This window comes from Mirounga leonina, unplaced genomic scaffold (assembly GCF_011800145.1).
Source record: "Mirounga leonina isolate KUSES-001 unplaced genomic scaffold, KU_Mleo_1.0 Mir_205, whole genome shotgun sequence".
Taxonomy (NCBI): domain Eukaryota; kingdom Metazoa; phylum Chordata; class Mammalia; order Carnivora; family Phocidae; genus Mirounga; species Mirounga leonina.
Window position 1 is genome coordinate 3,566,472 of NW_023270515.1, and position 22,864 is coordinate 3,589,335.

The 22,864-nt window shown below is 57.2% G+C and overlaps 1 protein-coding gene across 2 annotated transcripts in view; it reads left to right on the plus strand.

Moving 5' to 3' along the window:
- Positions 1-22,864, plus strand: part of ABCG1 (ATP binding cassette subfamily G member 1) — a 53,389-nt gene that overhangs the window by 19,319 nt on the left and 11,206 nt on the right. For both annotated transcript variants that reach the window (XM_035028898.1, XM_035028899.1), the window contains exons 3-5: positions 15,685-15,802; positions 17,473-17,605; positions 19,692-19,742. In XM_035028898.1, coding sequence (XP_034884789.1) covers positions 15,685-15,802; positions 17,473-17,605; positions 19,692-19,742 — 302 coding nt within the window. The remainder of the gene's footprint in view (positions 1-15,684; positions 15,803-17,472; positions 17,606-19,691; positions 19,743-22,864) is intronic.

Sequence of the window (22,864 nt, forward strand, 5' to 3'; positions counted from 1 at the left end):
ATCAAATAACTTCATACATAGGAAGCGCTATGCCCAACATGGAGTGGATTTTTATTTTTATATTTTTTTAAAGATTTTATTTATTTATTTATTAGAGAGCGAGCGAGAGAGAAACAGCATGAGAGGGGACAGGGTCAGAGGGAGAAGCAGGCTCCCTGCCGAGCCGGGAGCCCGATGTGGGACTTGATCCCAGGACCCCGGGATCATGACCTGAGCCGAAGGCAGTCGCTCAACCAACTGAGCCACCCAGGCGCCCTGGATTTTTATTTTTTTAAGATTTTATTTATTTGGAAGAAAGAGAAAGAGTGGGGGGAGGTACAGAGGCAGAGGGAGGGAGACAGAAACCCAAGCAGACTCCCCGCTGAGTGTGGGGCGGACATGGGGCTCGATCCCATGACCCTGACATCACGACCTGAGCCGAAACCAAGAACTGGATGCTCAACCGACAGCGCCACCCAGGTGCCCCCCACAACATGTAGTGTTTAATAAACAGTAGCTACAATCCTTATGAATGGTTTTATATGTGACGTAATAATATAATCACAGTAGCCTAGAATCAATAGGCTGGATCAAAGCCACTTGGTTATCATTCTAAAACTAAGTTTGGGGTAAAAATCTTAGGCTTTAAAATAAGAGCAGCAGAGCTGGTTCATGGTGACATGTCACAGCTGTGAGCTCGCGTGACCCTCACCTCGACCCCACAGGGGAGGGGAGAGGAGCCACGTGGGACAGCTGCGGTCATGGGTTGTAGGTCTTGTCTTAGAGGGAGGGTTGAGCCTTGTGTAGCCACCTTGGGCTTCGGGGCACTGGTGTAGGTAGGACAGGAGGGTGGAGGCATGACCTGCCTCGCTGCGTCCCCAACACCATGTGGGGCCGCGTGTCCACGTCATCGATGACAGAACCGTGTAAGCGACAGGTTCAGAGTTCCTGCGGGGGGCCACTGAGACCCCAGCCAGGATCGAGGCCAGCCTGGCCGACCCCCATGCTCCTCCTCTTTGCCCTTAGTCGTGTGAAGCAGATCCAGTGACCCACCCAGGCCCATTTCGTCCACTCCCTACATGAAAACGTTTCCTTCCTTCACACGTGTGCCCTAAAGCCCTGTTCCCAGGAGAACGAGGCAGCGTGGTCAGAACAGACTCTCCCAGGCGCATGCACGGCTGTGACGGGTGCGGGCGGCACTCGTTCCCCCGAGTGACCCGGGGTGGAGGGGGGCCGTGGGGGGGGGCGGGTGCGGGTAAGTCAGCCGCCTTGTCACTTTGTCAGCACAGGGCGTGGGTAGACTGGCCAGAGAGCAGGGGTCTGGGGGCCCGGAACGGCCTGGAAGGGCCACTCTGGCCGTCTGGTGTCCCTACACTCACTGTGACACCTTTGCCCACCTTCAAAAGTCACCACCTCTCAGGACACTGGGCAGCCGGGTTTCATGCAATCTAGTGCAAAATGGACATTCTTCACTGTCCCGTCAGCGAGCTCGCCGTCACCTGAAAAGGGAGGACATGTTAGGCCTGTGTTTCTATTGGGAGTTTGAAAATCTGTAGGGCTTTAGGAGGGTGGGACGAGGGTGCAGGGGCTGCTCGGCGTGCGGCACGGGGCCAGGCCTGGGCTTCTGAGCCCCACGTGGCCCGAGAGAGCCTGTCCATCCCCTCCCTGGGGTCTAAAAGCTCCCTGTCCTCTGGGGCATCTCTGCAGGGAGAGCAGGCTTCGGGATGCTGGGGGAATTCAGCAAAATTATTATTCTTATTTAAGAGAGTACACGTGTATTTTTATCTTCATCTGATCCAGAGAGTATTTTAGACACTGCGCACTCACGCGCGTGCGCACGTGAGTGTGTGTGCGTGTGTGCGTGTGTGTGCTGGTTTGAGATATCACCGTGTGGGATAAAGAAGGTAAGTTTTCCTCCTGCTTATTTGTGAAGGCTGTGGAAGCCCCACGTAAAGCTGTTGTGAGCTCCATCGCTGTTGGGTTCCCGCACTGGCCAGTTCCACCATGAAATCTGGAAAGAGGGCCGTGTGAAGGGACGTGGGTCTGCTGCAGGGTCCCGGGCACTGGCGTGGGCAGGAGAGCAATGCCAGAGTAGACCCGGGGGGGTTCGTGGGTCTACAGGATGGGCCATCGGGCCCCGAGCTGCTCCTCGCCCCGCCCTGCGCAGGGCTCCACCACGAGCCTACCCGAGCCATCTGTCAGTAGTTAGTAATACTCCATCAGAATGAGGTCACATTTCCAAAATCCTCCGCACCAGCCCTAGGGACTTGGTAAAAAACACGGCGGTTGGGACAGTCATTGTTGCGCCAATAAATGGGCGCATCTAGAAGCCCTCCAAAACGTGTTCCCTTCTGCACTGCCTTCCCCATAGATGCTGTCTTACTTTGCAATCCCCACTCCCTTTTTGGCAAAGAACTTGAGCGTCTTCCTCGGCTCACAGATGGTAGATTCTGAATCGCAGGATTGTAATTCATGAATGTAAAAATCATCCGTGGAGCACAGAGGTGGTCCTAATGGTTGGAGCGTGAGTGGGGAGATCCCGAGGCTTCTCCCCTCTATGCTGAAGGGCAGGGGCTATTAGGACGGCATCCATGTCCCTGCCACAAAATAGTTGATGCGCGACAGTATCTCGTTTGGCAAAAACTTGCAGAGAGCTGGTGGTGACCTTTACCACCAGGGAAGCACCTGTGCCCGCAGAAAGCCCGGAGGCAGAGAAAACCCCAGGCTTGCTGGCAGAGCTGGAGGTTCAGAGAGGGTTGCTGACTTGGTGAGAGTCACACCAGGAGGGACGAGTAGAAACTAGAGTGTGAACTCCCTCACTTCCCTTCTTGCCATCTGGGGGTGACTTCCAAGGAGAAGACCTGTGCCTGGCAGGATCCTAGAACCCCAATCGTTGGCCCAGCTCTGCCCCCCAGATGCAAGTCAGACCCATCCTAGGAGCTGTGTTTGCTGAACCTGGTGCCCTGGGCTTCCTCTGGAGCTTGCTCCAGTCCATTCTGGACACTCTGGACTTTTGTGTCAGGGCGTGTAGGATGGAGCAGACCTTGAGGATCAGAAGACTTTGGGAACTTCATAGATGGAAGAGCCAAAGAAAATGGGATTTACGTGAAAACTTGAGCCTTTCCGTTGGCTTGTGGATAAGCTTGATTTATAAAGAAGTCATTGGGTTGGCATTTTGAAGTCATAAAAATTAGAAGGGAGCTGGAAAGTGGCATACTTCTCCAGCTGACTTCAGGCATCCCTGCAGATAAAGGGATTACCCATGGAGGGGAACCCCCGTTTGCTTCACCCTACTGCCTGCCAGAGCTCTCTTGTGGACAGTGGGGTCCATTCGTTGGTAAGCGGGGGCTTGCTTCGATTCCCGGCGCAGAGGAGTGCCAACCAGGGTGCAGGAAGGGGTCAGGGCAGAGGGCAGAGCAGAAGCAAAGGCTGTGGGGGAGGCACAGAGAGGCCCACGAGGCTGGCAGGCAGCTGGGAGCCTCACTAGAAGCAGAGAAGATGGAGCAGCTCCGGGCTGGGATGCGGCCGGGCCAGGTGGGCCAACCTGCGGGGAAAACTAGGCAACCCAAGCATGTTGCTATGCGTTCCTGGACTCCACCCATCCTGGTGCACCTCCACAGCTGAGTGTCCTGGTGGAACTGGGAAGCAGAAGCACCGGGGGAGACCATGCCTGCACCTCTTCTCCCTAGGAGCATCCTGGAGTTAGGTCAGGAACGGTGGTCCCGGCAGGAGAGCCCAGGGCGGGTGGGGGAGGTAGCAGGCGGGCGGTGAGGGCGGGCAGGTCGCTGCTCCTTGGCCAGTGACCCCGACACCTGAGTGGCTTACTGTAGCCGCAGGTGTCAGCTTCGAGGTGAGTGACTGGGCCATCCCCGCACTTGAAAGGAGTAAACATGGGGATTTGTACAGGGGCTGTATGTACAAGGCAGTTTCTTAAGATGAAAAAGGGGTCATCAGGGGATATAAAGTAGGTTTTCAAAGGATGTATGGCTCTTGAGACCTTTTTCACTTACGATACTGGCAAAACAATGAAGCTGCTATAATAAATTACCTGTTAATGCATACTTTCATAAAGTAACCTCAGTTCCGTGCAAGAAGCGTCCACTGAGGTGCGGGGCGAAGAGAAGATAGTCAGGCACAGCGTAAACTCCCTGATGGAAAGGAATGCACTGTCTCATGAGCTTTTTTCAGTTTCCTTTTCATGATTTTGCCTTACAGAAAGTAAGAGATGTCATTTTGAGACACCCCGTGCAGACATTCGTGCTTGTCTATGTAATATGTACATGTATGCTTGTATTTATATGTGAGTATTTCTTTTTAAGTCAGGGAAAGAACTTAAAGATTCACAGAAGCCAGGCTTCTAGAAAATGAAGGCCCAGGCTGATGGAGTTCGGTTTAAGAGAAATCAGCTTTTGAGATCAAACAGTATCCTGGCCACATCCAAATTTATATCTCCTATGCATATGTTTATTTTGTTCTGAGTGAGAAGGTGATGTATCATTGGCTACTATCAATCCTAAAGCCTCATGTAACCAGCTTAGGATAAGGTAAAAAAAAAAAAAAAGGCAAGCCTGGGGTCATAAAACAGTAAACCTGACCATGATTTTTAAACTACACTAGGAAAACCCGTTCCACCGCAAATCAGACAGGAATGTCTAAGGTAAGAGATGTGAGGTGTTATACACTCTTGAGAAATAATTTCTAGCCAACACTTTTTCTGCTTCTTGGTGAATTTGCTTCTGAGTAATTTTTTGGGGAAAACATGTTTGAATTTTTTCCCCCATTCTCATGACGGGGATAAAGCATCTACTCATCATTCATCGAATTTCTTACTAATCATCTGTTATAAGCAAAGTATTTTTGCTAAGTGTTGGGGAGGGAAGTAAGGATAAAGCATGGCCCTCGAGGAGTTTAGATTTCCCTGGGACAGGGGGTCATGGGAGGTGGGGCAATGCAGGGGAAGGGTCCTGGGAACTGGGAGCAGAGCGGGGTGGATGTCAGTACCACTGTGAAGAAGCTGGGGCAGGAGACAGATGTGTAGTGAGCCCAGATCCCCAGAAAAGAAAGGGGTCAGACCCGCCTGGATGGCCCCGCTGAGCGCCCGGCCGCGGTGTTGGATGGACTCTGGACCAGGCTGTATGGTTTAAGTTCTGGCTTCCCATCTGCTGGCTGCGGGATCCAGAAGGTTATTTATCTCTCTCCATGCCTCAGTTTTCTCATCTGTAAAGTGGAGGCGTTAAAGTACGTCCCACGGAGGGTGGTGTGGGAATCAGATAAATTAGTACATGTGGGAGCATAGAATGGTGCAGTCACCACCGTCCTATCACGGAAGCAGTCCCAGATCCAGAAAGAAAGAAGCAGAAGGCATGGAACCACAGGGCAGTGAGAGATAGGACAGGGGGCTCCCGCTAAGGGAGGGAAGGCGTGTACGCGTCCGGGACGTGGAGTGGGATTCTGACTGCAAGCCGAGGGACCGCGGACCACAGGGGACAGTGGGAAGGACAACAGGAGGGGAGATGCCTGGAAGGAGGTGTGATGAGCCCCATTTGGGCGGATCGTCTTTCTCCTGATTGGTGCCTGCTGCGGGGCTGATTGGTGGTGCCGGCCGCCCTGCTGGGGGGGTGCTGGCCGGGGGCCCTGGGGAGTGTGGCGCCTCTGGCCACATTTTGAAGGCATTTCAATGGGCAGAAGCCAGATTCAAACTCACCTTGCTCTCCCTGTCCTGCTGGGTGCCTCATTGGTCTCTGTTCTCCCAGGGCGGGGGGAGGGGGAGGCGAAGGGGGAGGGGTGGATATCCTGCGCAGAGATGAGGCCTCTGGGCCCGGCGGCTGCAGACCCTGAGGAGACAAGCTCAGACTAGCTCCTGGGAAGTGGGCCCCGAAGATGGGCACCGGGTGTCCAGAGAACGCGTCCGTCCGTCTAGGGCCAGTGCCCGGTCTCTGGCTGCTCGGGAGTTCTCCCTGTGGCCGCGCATGATCCTTGCAGTTGACGTCTTGGGGCCAACATGCTGTTGGCACACAATGCGTGTCTGTATCGGAGTCTCCTGCCTACCCGGGGGACCAGCCACCTGCGGGGGACGCGAGGCCAGAGCTCACAACAGGAATGACAGCAGTCTGACCCCCCGCCGTGCTGCCGGGCACCGTGCCCCACCGGACCCCCAACCCTGGCGCCGTGAGGGGCTGGATGGCCCTGTCCCCGCGGCAGGGGAGCCTGGAGGAAGCCAGGAGGGGGATCTGACTGGGTTGCCTCCAGGCCTGCTGCTTTGACTCTCAAGGTGGTGAATGAGTTGGCAAGAGGAACAAACAGATGAAGATGGCCCAGTGGCTGGAGGAAGAAGACGTTTAGGGGGGTGGTGGGCTGTGCTCACTGAGACCCAGCCCAGTGCCAGAGGCCCCTAGTCCTCATCTCGTTTCCTCTTCCAAGCAGCACCTGGTAGGTGTTATCCCCAGTTTATAGATGAGAAAACAAAGGCACACAGAGATGTATTAGTTGCCCCAAGCCATATGATAAACAAGGATAGATTTAGGATTTGAGCTATGGCCGGTCACCCTATAAAGGTCACTCTGTTCTCAGGCCATATAACTGGCAGGAGCCATTACAGAGAGGGCATTCTCTGAGGTGAAGTGCCCCAGCCAAGGCATGTTTGGGAGACCCCAGCAGACTGACCTGTTGTGCGAGCACAGTTGAAGTATTGGGTGATGGGAGATGGGCCTAGAAGGGCCAGTTGTAAAAGGAAGGCCTTGAACCCTAGGCCTGAGCACATGGAGCTGATCCTGGATGAAGATAGTGGGGCCTCATCTGGAGGGGTCCCCAGGAGGCTCAGGATGCCACCCGGAATCCCCACTGGTCCAGAGGGTGCCATGCTTTCACTCATGAGACTGACACACCCCACGGGACGAATGCCGAGCCTGCACGCGTGTGGAGGGCCCTCCCTACAGCGGTCTAATCTCAAAGAGCAGGGCAAGTTCATGAAGCAGGTAGGGGTCAGGAGCATGCCTAGCTTGGCAGTCACCTGGGTCATGGCCCTGGGTCCTTGGAAATCCCAAATGTGGAAATGCAGCCGTCCTCTGAACTGCTTCTGAAGCTGTCCCAGAAGGTCCCTCGGATGTGGCCACACACGGCAGCGAGCAGCTGAGCTATCCCCAGCTCTGCACGCTCCTCACAGGAGAACGAGCGGTTGGCTGCCATTTTCTCTTTGAGAAATGTCATCACCATGAACATCAGGGAGAGCGGTAGAGCCGAGCGCTTGTCAGCCCAGGCTGCTTCTGGAAGCCGTCCAGGGCCCTCTGTACCCACAACTGCGCATGTGCTGATTTTTGCTTTGTTTTTCCTTTCTCCTTCAGAGTTGGAATTTGGGATGGGGCGTGCAGTTGGTTGGTATATCCCAGCAGTGATGATGACTTTTGTTAAATAGACCCCGCGAAGCACGAGTCGGCCCAGGAGGACTGGGGAGTCTCAGAGCGCGAGGCAAGCACGCGCTCGGGCCGCTGCGACCTGTGTTATGCGGGTCCGGCCTGGCTGACGGGGCAGAGTGGTCAGACTTCTAGGCGATCCTGTTTGAGGGTCTCCACGGTGGCTTTTGTGAGAGTGTGTGGCTTCTGGTCAGAGTCGTACTGTGGTTTCTCCTTAATGAAGGTGACATGAGTGTCCCAAGGTCAACTTATTCACAGAAGAGCTGCTTGCAAGGCCAGGGGCCACTTCCTGGTGCAGCGACTGCAGGGGGGAGGGACCATCCCTGTTGGAGAAGCTCCGCGGCCACCGCCTTGAGGTTCATCACTGGGATTTGAACCCACGGCGTCTCCAAGGGCGGGTGCCCAGAGCAGGTCACAGGACCAGACCTGGGCTGAGCTGGTGCTCGGTGGGGAGAGCACGCCCAGCCGCTGCGGAAGGTGGGAGTAAGCCCCCGGCCACGCCAGGCGCCGTGCAGTCGGGGCACAGGATAATAATGCCCATTTCATGGTTTTCTTGCCCAAAGCCCTCCGTTAAAGGGCCCCTTTGGTTCACGTTAGGGAGAAAGGCCTTCATTTGACCCTCCAGGGTGTCCATATCCCACTGACCCCCAGGCCCAGAGCCCCGCACACGGAGGAGCTGGGCGAGCACCTTGGTGGCACGACTAGCTTCTGGGGCCACGAAAGGGGAACTGCATTCAGCGACTCTGCCGAGTGGCCCCTACTGCCCTGCCATCCTCCGAGGCTGCAGAGTAACTCGGCTTTGAGGGACAGGCAGGGACCCTGCGTTGTGCAGGAGGGTTCCAGGACGATGGGCTCGCCACCTTACTGTTGGGGCAGGAGGCCAGAGGGGGGTGTGCTCTTCCCCGGGGTGCTCGAGGGACACTGAGCACCGTCTTGCGTGGGATTTGTGGACATTGCCATTTCAAATACTTAGACCCAAGCAGGCAGAAAGAAGGAGGGAGCTGCTTCTGCCTAGAGCCGTGCAGAGGTGGAACCCCGGGAGGGCGCTGGGCTGGGGCGGCGGACGGACAGATGGAGGGACTGATGGGTGGACAGAGGACACGGACCGTGAGGGAGACCACCGACCCGGATGCTGCTGCTGAGAGGCTCTAAGGAAGGAAGGATGGAAAGGACTCCGTTTTGAGTCCATCAAAGTCAGGCCCCGAGGAAAGGCCTCCGAAAGCTTGGCGCTCTGTCTGCGGTCCTGCTGTGGCGGCCGCGAGGCCCCGGGCAAGCCAGCGGGCGATTGTCGTAGTCGCACAGGTCACGGTGCGGCTCTGGAGTGGACCGGGCTTGCTGCCCCGGCATTCCCTGGGGTGGTAGAGGGGGCGCCGCGCCGTGTGCGTGGTTTGGGGACACACGGTAACATCCTCACGTCACGAGTGGCTCTTGCTCACCCCAGCTCGTGTTGCGACGCCCGGCTGCGCAGGCCTGGCTCCTGCTACTGCTGTCAGTTCAGAGCCCTTGCAGTGTTTCAGAAGGTGCACAAAACAGGAGAACGAGGTTTGATCTGTGGGTGTGGCCTTGCCACTTAATAAGGAGAACTGACGGGGGTGTGAAGGCCCTTGGGCATCCCAGGGGAAACACGAGTAGGGTAAAAATGAAATGACCCGGGTGTATAGGAACATGGACTTTGGTCCTTTTTGCCTTGAGGTTGCTCTTGGAGAGGGAGAAGGAAGGGTCTGGAGAGTGAGGGTCAGTTTTCAGCAAGAGAGCCTTTTAGCTCTGGGGCGAAGAGTAGTGGGGAGGGGGAGGGGGAGGAGGGGGAGGAGGGAGAGGGAGGAGGGAGGTGTGCAGCGGGGCTTATTTTACAAACACTGGCCTCCAGGGAAACATGACAACGTGGGTGCAGAAACCAGGTACACGGTGTTGTTCTCGGATGAGCACGATGTGACACTTGGGGATTATTTGGGACCTTACTGGCAGTTTTGGCCCCATTTGAATAATCAGAAGGATTTTTTTTTCTTCTTTTTTCTTTTTTTTCTATTGTTCTAGCCAGGTTTAGAAGTGTGTGAAAAAGACTAGTTCTGCTTTTAGAAGTATAAAAATAACATAGTGATAAAAACCTGCTTCATGCCTGACAGGATGTAAATGACTTCTATCTATTCTTCAGTGCCTGCAATGGGGCTGCTCACGGCCGATCCTCAACAAGCCGGCTGGCGTGGGCGTGCTGTGCGTGTGTGTACATGGTGGAGTGTGCATGCATGTGTGTGTGTGTGTGTATGGTGGGGTGTGCATGCATGTGTGCGTGTTTGTGTGTGTACATGGTGGGGGGGGGGGTGTGTGTGTCCATGTTTATTCCCTGGCTCTTTCTAATTTGCCTGGGGCAAAGAACATCTCTGCGAAATGACACCCCTGCTCGGTTTGAGGGAAGATGCTGTGTCAGGCTCTGCACAATGATGAACTTGGGTCTGACGCCTGCCGTGAGCATGGCGCGTGCAGAGGGGATTCCCTGTCTCGGGACCCCGCGGCTGTTTCTGTGGGAACTGTGTGGGAACCTCAGCGACCGTCTGGTTGTCTAGGGAAAGAAAGCTGCACGTGACTCACATCTAGAAGTTACTAGTGCCAGGAGGGGTTTTATCCTGGGGAAACTGAGGCCAGGATGGGTGGGCGGCCTGTCCGTGGCTACTCCCTAGTCCTGAGCATGGCTGGATGGGCCCCTGGGCTGCCTCTTACCACCTTGCTCTTCCCTGTCCTCGTCTTCCTGTTCACATTTAATGGCACAGAGTTTAATCTGTTCCTTGAACCTCATTATGAAAAGTCTACACTGGGGAATGTGTTCTAACCAGGCTCTGTGCCATGTGGGCTACCCAAGAAAGTCAGAGTGACACTGGATGGAAGAAGGACTTCCTCTGGAAGAGTTACCAGATGGCAGCAGGCATCTCTTCTAGAACAGCCCGGGGCTTCGCTCTTGCAGCGTAGACCGTCCATCAAGCCGCCCCTCGTGAAGGCTTGCTGGCTTTCACATCATGTGCACAGAGTGGAGTGGGGTGGGGGAGTCATCGTCGGGGGGTGCAGGTGGGCGTGAGCTGGGGTGAGTAGGGCGGGGCTGAGCGTAGGAGTGTCCGGGCGCTGCTGGAACTCATCGCTGCCCACGGTGGCTTCACACAGCACACGTGCATTGTCTTCAGGTTCTGGACGTTAGGAGTCCAAAATCAGGGCTGGGTTCCTTCTGGAGGCTTCCAGGAAGCACCTTCTGCTTGCCTCTCCCAGCTTTCCAGTGGTTACACTCCTTGCCTTGCGGCCCCTTCCCCTGTCTTCAAAGCCAGCAGGTAGCGTCTTCAGATTTCTCTTTCCCCAACCTCTGCATCCTTCGTCGTATCTCCCGGTACTGCCTCTGCCCCGCCTGCCTCCCTCTTTCCCTTAGAAAGGCCCTTGTGATTATTTTGAGCCTGACTGGATAATCCAGGATAACATCTCCATCTCAGGATCCTTATTGTAATCCCATCTGTAAAGTAACAGATGCTAATGATTAGGATGTGGACACTTTTGGGGGCTATTATTCTGTCCACTAGAGTGGTGGAGCGCAAATCCCCCCATCCCTCCCTCCCTCCCTCCGTCCTGTATCCCCTCCCTCCCTCCCCATCCCCCCACCCCTCCATCCCTGTCTCCCTCCATACCTCGCACATCCACTCCGTCCCTCCCCCATCCCCCCACCCCCATCCCTCCATCCCTGTCTCCCTCCATACCTCGCACATCCACTCCCTCCCTCCACCCTCCCTCCATCCCTGTCTCCCTCCGTACCTCCATCCATCCAGAGTTCTCACCCTGAACTCCCAACACTCAAGGCCTGAAAAACCCCCAAAGCAGTTGAGGATTGCTTTGAAGGAATGTGTTTCTAGTGTACCTAGGTGAGCTTTGGAGACATGAACTAGAACATTCTATCAGAGAATGGGCCCTGAGGTCACCTTTCCTTGTGCTCCCATGGAAGTGGGGCCCCTGATAGCAGCTGCCCTGAGGGCCTGTGATGAGGTGGCCCCTGAGGGTGACTCCGGAGACTGTGGCCGGGATGCCCCCCACCCCCAGCAGCGTGGCTCCCTAGCTAGGTTGGTACCTGTGGGAGCTCTGGGAGTGATGCGGACCAGCAGCCGTAAAGCCGTCCATCAGTGAGCACTGACAGGCCGTCACCGGTCCTGCTAATGAGCTGGGTCTCAGTCGGCGTTCTCCTGGCCCCTGGGTGTAGAGTGAAGCTCGCTTCCTCTCAGAGCTGCCTCGGCTCTCCTGTTCTCCCCGGAGCAGGGGCACCCCATCCTTACCTGGCCTTTCCTCAACCTTGCAAGCACTCCTGCCCGAGAGAAATGACGTGGCAGGAGCCCAGCTGCCCTGGGTGCCAGGCCAGCCCCACTCCGAGGTTCTGCAGCAGGTTCACAAACTGCGGCCTGGGGACCGAAAGTGCCCACCTCCTCTGTTTGTAAGTAAGGTTTATTGGAACGTGGCCTATTTTGGGTGACACAGCCACCTCGGCAAGGTCTTGAGTGAGGGAACAAACCCGGGACGGTGGCCCGTCTGTGGCCTCTGCCTGCAGGGCTCCACGCACCACGATGGTCTGTCCACACTCATGTTTGTGGCGTGCTGGGCCCGCAGGGGTCAGCGTGCTGAACTCTCAGGATGGCATTTGACGTTCGGACGACGGCAGAACCAGCTCTGCTCTCCCGGGGGACCCACTGCTGCTCTTGGCCGCCCCGCACAGGGCGACAGCGCGCCTTTGCTTGGTGCGGCTCAGAACCAGACGCGGGGGTTGAGCGACCCTGGGACCTCTCTAGAGACAGCCGCCGCTTCGGAAGCCACAGCTTGCGAACCCAAATCTGAGTGAGCCGGTTGCTTGCTGGAATTTGCGGGACGAACTGCTTATTATTTTCTGCAGGAAACCGGGATTGGGAGCCCAATGGGTCCCCAAGGGCTCAGATGGCATTTTACGGAAAGAAGCACCTGAAGGGCAAGGGAGGATTGACTGGCTCAGAGCTCTTTGGATGCACACAGGGGGTTTTGGCCTTAGCTTCTGAAACATGACCCAGGTGGCATCGTTGGCGTCCGGCAATGGGGTGATTTGGTCTTTTGGGGAAGGAAGGCGTGTCCTGTCTTCCCGTTCTCTGGGAAGTGCTTCCTGCATAGCAGACTGAAGGCACATTCCCGAGGTGACCGACCTCGGTGATGTAATGGGAGCCGCTGCAGCCCCCCAAGCCGCTCAGCTGCATTCCCGGCCCTGGCAAAGGCTCGTGCCCCGGGGGGAAGACACTTCTGGGGTTGGGCAATGTGGGTGGAATGTGGGCTTCTCTGCTGACCTGCTCTGTGACCTTGGGCAGGTCATTAACCCTCTCTGAGCCCTTGCTTCTCGTCTGCCAATTACGGATCGTGTGCACCCAGGGCTGTACTCTGAGCTTCTCCTTCGAGGGCTTGTTTCTACAAAAGGAGACATCTGTGTGCCCCCACTCAACTGAAGTTATGCTGCTGTGTGTCCCCTGACCCTTGTCGGTGGGACAGACACCGTGTCCCTCTAAAGCACCGTGCGCTCACCTGGGTTTGGGTGCCAGAGCTTTGCCAGCATCCTCTGAGATGGGAAGGCCCGGTGTCCGAGCAGGGTTCCTGTCCTTGTGAGGGAGGGACCAGGCACTGTCCTCTCTGTCTTTGTCTCTTCTCTCCTCTCCTCTCTTGTCTGGGTTTTGCTTTGGTTTCTGGACTGACTGTTTGAGAGACGGGCTGCCCGCACCTTGCGGGGGGCTGATGGGCATTGCTTGGCCCTGCCCCTCTGTGGTTTCTGTCCCTGGGATCCTCTGAGCATCACAACCCCGACCAGAAGCATCAGGACAAGCCCCCGTGTACCCGAGTGTCCACAGCACACGGAGGAGGAAGCAGGCGGCCCCTCCACTGTGCCCAGAACTGGGCTGGGCGGAGCTCCTGGGCGGGAAGTAGGGCACCTCCATTTCGTATTTCTCTAAGGGGACAAGTGCAAGGCTCTGCAGCCGAGGACGATTTTGTTACATAAAGACAGAGTTGTGCACGTGTGGGACACCCACAAACGCCACTCTACGGGGATTCCCGGTCCCCCAGCACCAGACCGAGGTCCCCACCTCCACGTGTGCACGTGGACCCCTGCGGGTCCAGAAGTAGGACAGAGAGGTGACTTCTTCACTTTCCACTGTCGCTTTTGTGATTCTTCTATCCCAAACGTGTGTTTGTTGTTTCTAAGAAAAGCAGGTTTCTGATATTCGAGAGGGGCAGCCCCGAGCTGCGTCTTGCCCCTTCTCGGCTGCCCGACCCTGTGCAGGCCCCTCACGGGAGGACCCCTCCCAGCCAGCCTGCCGCAGGTCCCCTGTCCTTTCAGGCTGTGCTGGGAGCCAGCGTCCTTCCCGGAGGCTCGAGTCCTGAGCCTCACGAGCCTCGCACGACTGGCCGTGTATCGGCGCAGCCAGCCCGGGGGTTCATGGGCAGACCCACCTTCCCACTCGCTTGGTGTAAATGACAAGACCACAGGCTACACCCCAGGGGCCCACCTTCTCCCTTGAAAGGGCCTGCTGCCCCCACAGCCCTGCATCCTTGGTACGCATCCTGGCGAGCACAGCCTGAGTGAGTTGTGCTATTATCTGGTGCACAGTGTGCACCCCGATACCAAGGGACAGGCCCGGGTGCTGTCAGAGGATCCCCCGTGGGCGCTGCCCCGAGGGAAAGGGCCTCTCAGAACCCCGGGATGCAGGGCCGCCCCCAGGCCAGCAGACTGCTCTTGGCCTCCAAACGGCCGGTGGCCAGCTCGTGGTCATCTCAGGGACTCACCTGCATCCTCAGGTGGTCCCTGATTCACAGAACAGCCTAAGGGAGGGTTTGCTCGAGGGTAACCCCGGTCCTGACCTGAACCGCCAGGAAGCCAGCCACAAAGGAACAGACGCCCGCCCGGCATTAACGCTCCCTCGGTGATGTCATGCAGGTCCCCGTGGCCCAGGCCCCGGGGTGCCTGACGGGGGCCCCTGCACCAGGAGCTTGACCTTGCAGAGGAGAAGCCTCTGCTGTCGCCCAGCTTTTCCGTGTGTCTGTCCACCGAGAGGCAGACACAGACTCTATGCTTTGGGGTCCCGGCCCCTCCCCGCACTGGTCTCCCTTGGCTCTGGTGCCTGTTAGCTGACCTGAGTCACCTTCGTCCCGGGGGTAGGCATGTGAGCGCCTCCTCCAGACTGCGCATGTGCGCTGTTCCTCTACCCCTCTCCCACCTCGGTGACGGTCAGCCCTCCCCAGGCGACTGTCGCTGTCCGTAATGAGGCAGATCGCAGGGCCACAGCTTGCTGCCTCTCTCTCCTGCCTGAGGAAACTGGTCCTCGGGCACTCCCTGTCCAAATCGAGGTGGCACCTGGTGACCGGTGGGAGTGGAGGTGTCTCATCTGTGAAAGACGAGTAGACCACTGGGCGAGAACTCCCCAGGCCCACGCAGGTGTGGGGGTGCAGGGAGCAGACGGCCAGAACAAGGGGCTCCGTGGGGCGCTTCACTCGCCCCTGTAACCGTTGGGTGTGGGGGGGTCAAATACTTCGTTTGCATGATTGTGACCATTGGAGGGTCTGCTCTGAGGATGTTTCTCAGGACCTGAGAAAATGTCTCTGAATTAGGAGTCTTCACCTGAGGTCCAGTTGCTTCTATTTTGTTTATAGCACATCGAACAGTCCCCTCGAAGAAAGAGTAACGTGGCTCTGTGTGGGGTGTGTTTTCCTCTGATGCAGCTCCCGGATGGAGACTTGGCAGAAGTTCCAGAGCAATTTGATGTGGCTGCAGCATGAGAAACTCTTAATTCTTAATTAATGCTATTTTAATTATTTAATTATAAGGTAACACTATGTGAATCAATTTTACACGAATAGTTTATATGAATATAAAGTATAAATAAATGAAAGAAGAATCATTTGATTAATAAAGGCGCTTGCTCACCGTCATGGGGGCGGAGGCAACGTGGCGGGTGGCGTGGCCCTGGGTTAAGATCTGTTCACACTGGCCTGGGGTCCTGGAGGAGGCCCCTGCTTCCTCGTCCCACCAGGAGGTGGATTCCTCGTAGGCCAGACACCGCGCGTGCAGAGCTCGGAGCTGCCAAGGGGACCGCGAGGGGCAGCTGAGGAAGGGGGCACATAGGAGGCTGACTTTCTCACCCAGAGCTCGCATGAAAAATCTTGCTTTTAGTCTTGGTTGTGTCTTTAGCGTATTTATGGGTTTGTCCTTCCTGTGTGGGGGTCGAACCCACGGACCCCGCGATGGCTGGGAATGAATGTGATGTGCTTTCTGCAGGATACAAGACCCTCCTGAAAGGGATTTCCGGGAAGTTCAACAGCGGGGAGCTGGTGGCCATCATGGGGCCCTCCGGGGCTGGGAAGTCCACGCTCATGAACATTCTGGCTGGGTACAGGTGAGTAGAGCTGTGCTTCTGACTTGGACGGGGCAAAGCTGCCTCTCTGCGGGGTTGGAGAGTAGCTGCCCGGTCTGTCCTGTCACTTCTTAAGGTTCTGCACAGACTCTGGTGAGGGCTGTGGGGTTGAGCATTAAGAGGCCTTAGGATTGGGGCGCCTCTGTGGCTCAGTCGGTTCAGCGTCCGACTCTTGATTTTGGCTCAGGTCATGATCTCAGGGTCATGAGATCAAGACCCGCATCAGGCTCCGAGCTCAGCGGGGAGTCTGCTTGAGATTCGCTCTCTCCCTCTCCCTGCTCTCTCTCAAAAAAAAAAGATTAAAAAAAAATGTAAGGTGAGCAGCAGGAGAACCGTCAGACAGGGGCCCGGGGCTCAGGTGCTCTGGCCTGGGCCTGTGTTAGCCCCCGACGTCCTGCCAGTGTCTTTCCTGGGAGAGCGGCTGGAAAACTGAATCTTTCCAAGTGTTAAATTGCCCTCTTAGAGCCTCTGTTCTCCGCTCTCGGGCTCCCATTTGCCAACATTAGCAAATACCGCTAATACTACTAATAATTTCATCTCCTGGAAAAAAAGACAAATATCACCCCTTTCCTCAGGACCTCTGAATTACTCTTTAATGCCAGAAATTAGGATTTTTTAAAAACCTCCCATATGACAAGTTTCTGCCTGTTGCATTCACATCGAAAGCTTGAAGCTGATGCCCAGCATCATGGGGGTGCATGGCAGGGGTGGAGGGCAGACACTTTCAGCACGTCCACACCCACAGCCGCTGCCTGGCCGGGGGTGCTCAGGCAGCCTGGGGCCGCCGACCGCTGCCTGGAGGTGCCTGGGCCCCAAGCCTGGCCCCAAGGGTGGCCAGGGGATCCCGGCCCATGCCCTGGAGGAACGAGCCCAAGGTCGCAGTACTGGCCGGGATGAAGTTGGAAACCAGACGGGATTGCACTGGTCTCCACAGCCCCTTGGTGTTTCTGTGCTCTGGGACGTCTAGGAGGCAGGTCCTCAGGGGGATGCCTGTGGCTTCCGCCCCCTCCCCGGGGCTGAGATGACGCACGGGGAGGGCATGGGGCAGTGCAGATGCACAGTGGATCTGGGAGGGGGAGGGAGAGAGGGTGGCTGGCGTCTCCGAGATGCACACGCCATGCCCCGATCTATTGAGTGAGGGGACAACTTCCCTGTGGAGAAGGAGCATCCCCTTGGCCGCAGGGGTGCAGGCCCAGCCCCTCCTGTGAGCCACCTGTGCACCGGGAGTCTGCTCCCCTCGTGCCCTCAGGAACTGCTTCTGACCGACACCCTCGGCTGCAGAGTCCTGGCCTTTGGGCCTTTGGTGTAGCCTTGGCTACTCACGAGATCATTCGGAAGCCAATCTCACAAAGCCCAGCAGAGCCGGGGTGTCCCTCCGACCTGGGGGCCGCAGGGGGAGCACCCACGAGTATCTCTGCTTATTAGCACCTGTTCCTTAGGGGCTCGGTACCTCTTCCCCTTTCATCCTGAGCATGTTCTCCACGCAGCTCCGTCCTGCGCATCCTGGTGCTGTTCTGGGTCGCCCCCTCCATCCCTTCTGGCCCCTTGGCGTCCCTGCCATAAACGGTCCAGCTGGGAAGCTGCTGGGAGGGGCCCCCTCCCTCCCCGAGGCCCTGGAGGAGGAGCTCACCGTGTGCTCTGTGCGCTTGCAGGGAGACGGGCATGAAGGGCGCCGTCCTCATCAACGGCCTGCCCCGGGACCTGCGCTGCTTCCGGAAGGTGTCCTGTTATATCATGCAGGACGACATGCTGCTGCCACACCTCACGGTGCAGGAGGCCATGATGGTGAGCCGCCCCCTTGGCCTGGGCCCGCCCCGGCCTGGCCCCCTCGTCCCCATTAGGCAGAGCGGTGCCTTCTGCGGGTCACCTGCGCACCGGCAGGTGGGGCTCTGGCACCAGGCCTGCTGTTTGGACAGCCTCATCGAAAACAAAGTCCCCACACCCCAGGTTCTCACGGACTCTGGACGGCGAAATCATGGTCAAGTTTGTGAGAAGGTTATTGACCCACCTTCTGTGGGTGAGCACCTAGAGGTGGCCACAATCTTACCGCCCATGCGCCATCAGCTGTCCTTACTTATTTGTGGCTCTCGGCCTGAGGTCCCCAATCTGGCGCCTGGGTTGGGGCCCTGAGTGTCTGGTCGTCAGCGCCCTGCCGGCCGGGGTCGGGGGATCGGAACAAGCATCTGCTGCACACCCCCTGCATCCCAGGCCCCGTATGCACAAAGGCCCGGACAGTCACCAGGAGTGTGGCAGTGAGCTCGGGGCGCCTGCACGACGGGGTCTGGAGCAGCCCGGACGGCATGTGCTCAGGCTGCTTGCTTTTCTGCCTTCTCCTGGCCTGCTGCCGAAGACCGTGCCCGGCCTCTCGGCCCTCCCCGTTCTCAGCAGTTCTGCCTTACGTCCCTGGTTGATAAACGGGCGTTTGCCTTGGTTTCCCTGCCAAGAGAGGTCTTGCCCTGTGCTTCTGATTTGGACGGGGCAAAGCTTCCTCTCTGCGGGGTTGGAGAGTAGCTGCCCGGCATTTCATCTGAAGGGCTACTCCAGGGGGTTCTTATCTCAGCAAAGGGATGCAGAGTAAGATGTCGGATACGCGATCTGCCCCCTAACCTGCTCTGCGGGTTGTCCGCATTCGTGTCCCCGGGGACTGAGTGTTCTGGAAAGGGGGAGAACTCTCCACCGGGCTGGGCCTCACCAGCAGCCCCGTGCCCGGGGCCCCTAAGAGTGCATCCTGCCTCTACATGGCCATTCTGACTGCGGCACCAGGAGCTCAGGAGGCGTTCAAACAGAACAGCAAATTTAGAAAATTCAAGCTTTGCTGCTCCCTGAAGGGCTACTTCACCATTCTCTTGGGCGACCAGAATTGAGCTTCTCAGCCAGTTACTCAACTCAGCACTTGGTTACTTGACTGAGAAAGTTCCCTTTGGCTTCCAGCTCGATCACTGCTTTCTTGTGCAGACAAGATTGGTGACAGTCCCCAACCTGTCACCACGCCCTGCTGTGAAGTTCATTTTCAGAATGAAATTAGGGTTTGACCTTGGAGAGTTTCATGATGCCTTTGAAAATCACCTCTCGCTTGAGGGAATACTGCTTTTTGGTTTTGAAGGTCCTGCCACAGGCGTAGGGATGACACCGGACACCTGCACCCCATCCCAGCCACGTGTCAGAGCGGCTGTGCATTTCCACGTGCTGTCTCTGACCCTCAAGACCACCAGGCAGACCGCACAGTGACCCTGGGTGTTGCCGAGCGGGCAGCTGGCCCTGCAAGCACCCCAGGCCTGGCCTCTCCCCCAGCTCACCGGCTGGAAAGTGTGCCCATGAGGAAACGGAGCAGTCCCCCTTGTCCTTGTCCCCTGCAAGGCCTTGTCCCCCAAGGTCACCCCAGAACGGGACAGGCCAGAACCAGGGCCAATACTGGATGTTGATGGCCCCTCGAGTCTCACCAAGCAGTGCCAGGGGCCCCTTGGTGTGCCAGCAAACAGGACCTCAAGCAAAACAAAATGACCACAAAACTGGAGTCCTCACATTTAGCACTGGCCAATTTCTGTGTTGTGAACCCTCCACGGTGGGTCATTTTAGTCTGTCGGTGCTTCAACAGGTGGCCCCTGGACTTCCTAGATATACAGCAGTGGTCTTCACTGATGGCTGGAGTGTCCCGGTCGGTCGGGTGCCCACACCTGCCTTCCCTCTGGGCACAGCAGAGAAGCCATCTGACATGACAGGAAGCGTCCCGGACATGTACTGCTGTCCTGGGCCCTGCCTTTGGGAAGCCCGGGGCGGGTGGGAAGCCCAGACCTCCGAGGGGTGTCCTCTGTCGTGTCAGAGTGAGGTGTGCCCTGCTGACCGCCATCTGTTCTGATCCCACCCCCGGCAGGTGTCCGCACATCTGAAGCTCCAGGAGAAGGACGAAGGCAGGAGGGAGATGGTGAGTGCGCCCTTGAGCCACCGGTGGTCCCGAAAGTGCACGGAATCCACTTGGCAAACGCGTGGGGAGGGACTTTGGGCCCTGGTTTTGTTTGCTGGTTTGTCACCTAGATTTCTGTGCGGGGGACGGTGACATCTCAGTGTGCGCTCCGGCACAGCAGCCGTGGGCCTGGGAGGGGCCTCCTTGCCCCAAGACTACAGACCTCAGCGTGGCCACCAGCCTGCAAGGACGCAGCAGGGAAGCTCAGGTGGCCCGAGCACACCAGCCTGGACATTAGGCCGAGCACTCCCTCTGCCCTGTTTGGTGCTCAATATGCTTTATACGCCATTGCTTTTTTTTTTTTTTTTTATAAAACACTAACAATGAAGATGGTTAATCATTCCCTTAAAAATAACCACCCTTCGCCCACCCACACTCACGAGAAAGGATTTGGTTCTTACACATTATTAAGCAGCCTTAAAAAAAAATCAAATAAACAAGTTTCCGGGATGCTGGAGACCTTCTAATCCTCTTTAACCCCCCTCCCTGGCTCCCCCAAAGCCCAGGGCCCAGGGAGGGTGCCGGGAAGCCCCACGCGGCCCCATGAGGCAGGTGGGACCCGCTTATGTTTACACATCAGCTGGGGGAAACTCAGTTTCCCTCCTCTGCTCCACGGTTGGCCTGGTGCTAGTGAGATTTCCATGCAAGAGTAGAGCTGGGTGAAATCCCACTCGTGCGCGATACCATCTTGTCTTCGAAACCCTTGCAAGACGAGGGTCCGGCAGTGGAATGAGGAGGGTCCGCAGGGTTAGAACCAGTGGCGCTACGTGCTCTCTGCTGCAAATCAGAGCAATGCGGTGAGCGCACTTAAGAAATATTAACAGCAATTCTATGTACTGCGTCAATTCCCTTTCCTGTGGCGCATAATAGTTAACGTGACGTAAATGTGTCACGAAGACAATGCCGGGCATCCTCTCCACCGTGGCCCCATGGCCGGCCACCACCCTTCAGAACCCTCAGGATCAGCCGTCCTGGACAGGAGGGAGAGGGGCCCACGACCACTGTGTTGTTGGGTGCCTCCTGGGGAGCTTTTATTCTGAGGTCCAAAGGGATGAAATGGATTACTGGAACCCAGACGTGGCAGGTGTGGGGACCATGCCATCGGGTGGCCGGCCAGCGTCTGGGGGAGGCCACGGGAGCCCATTCTGCCTGCTCTAGCAGAAGGGACAGGGGCGAGACTGCCTTCTTGGTAGGGCGAGGAGGTGTCTCCGGCGGGCCTAAGACTCGGACATGAAGACAGCCGTGCGCTGTTCTCAGCTGGGTTTACAAGAGCAAAGACATCAAGTCAGCAAGGGTCTTCTTGGTTGACTGCATGACTAAGTCCTCCCATGGGAGGGCAAGCCTTGCCCCTCTCCAGATTCATCTGCTGCTGGATTGAACAAGGCGGTAAGCCTTCCTTGTGGGGCCTGGAGCTGGTCTTGGGTCCTGCACATGCTTCTCACTGGAAGCCCCCGTTCCAGGCCTCAGCCAAGTGTAGGGCCCGCCTCTCCCAAGAAAGCATCCGCAGGGTTCTGTGGTTATTTCAAGGATGAAACAGCGGCCGAGTGCCTGCCCTGACTCATTTCCCTCGAATCTAGGCTGTGGTTGTTTGTAACTTGTGGAAACAATAGAATGGAATGTTCTAGTAGGTAACGGAATGTGTTGTCGACAGCCTTCCTTGGTTCCCAGAAAAGCAGCCTCAGCCCTCGAGGGTTCTCAGAAGGGGCTTGCTCAGGAGCGAAGTCTCCCAAGGCTGAGACATCGTTCTTTCTGACTAGTTTTAAAACAAAACCAACCTGCAGAGCATCACTCTTGAGAGAATGCTGGAGAAATGGTCTGGACAGGGCAGGGGAAGGGCCGGCACTGACATGTGCCTCCACCTCCAGCATCCTGTCCGTGGGGGCCGAGGGCACGTGAGGCGGGGTGCACCCGGCCACAAGGAGGGAGCCCCGAGAGGACAGAAGGCGGAAGGGAGTGGGCATATGCCGAGCCGTGGGGGGGCCCAAAGGCAAGCCTGGAGCGACCGGGGTGACTCTTCGTTCTGCAAGTGTGGCCTGTGGTTCCAGAAGACCGCACAAGCTTGGTGGCTCTGGGAAAGCCAACGATGGCGTCTGCAGGGGAAGGAGACTGTGCCAAAGAGCCCTCCCCACCTGCCCCGCCTTGCTGGCCCTTCCCAGGCAACCTCGCTGACCTTTCCCGGTTGGGATCCCTCAGACGCAGTGCATTCTAGAAGGGCAGCGGATTGGGTTTATAGATCAGCAAGGAAAATGCCTAGTGGGATTCGGACCCAGGTCTGTCGGACCCGACTGCCCTCTGGCCCGTGGAACAGTGGTGCCCTGGCTCATCCTGTCGCCCAGGCTGCATTTTGTCCTGACTGTGCATCAGTAACTCAAGAGCTGGAGTGGAAATTTTCTTCCCTGTGAGTTCCTACTCCTTTTGGATGACCTCATCTCCCCGGAGAAACCACTGGCCTGAGGTCCGTCCCCAGGGGCTGGGATGGTGGCCAGGCGTGTTCTTGCGGGAACTCCAAGAAGGCTGGCCCTGGGAGGTGAGCCTGGGGTGGAGGTGGGGCGGGCTGCTGCGGAGCCCCACTGCCCCGGGGGGCTGCCTCCAGGAAGACGCCTGAAAACCACGCTCAAGTCTGCTGACTTCTGTTCCCCGAGTCAATACTGGATCAATGACCTGGAGTGGACACGGAGGCTTAGTCACAGTGGACTGTTTATATCCTGGTGCCCAGCCTGCTTCCCGGGAGGAAGGGGGGCATGGGCAGGGCCCTCGTGGAAGGAGTGACTGCGTCAAGCCATTTCCTGGCCTTGTTGCCCCATCAGAGCCCTGGTTCTCCCATGACGAGTGCCAACGGGTGGCTTTCCTTCTCCCTGAAGGCCTGGCCGGTGTGGCGTGGGTCTGCAGGAGCCATGGGCCCTGCTCAGAGTGCCGTTAACAGCTGCTGATAATCACAGGGCTTCCTCTGGCCAGGCTTTATGCCACATGTTTTCACTGCTTCTCCCATGTTGCCGTCATGATGGCCCTCCCCTCTGTGCTGCTCAGACACCTGATCATCCACTGGCTGTGTGTCTGCACATGGTGATTGAGCACCTTCCCGC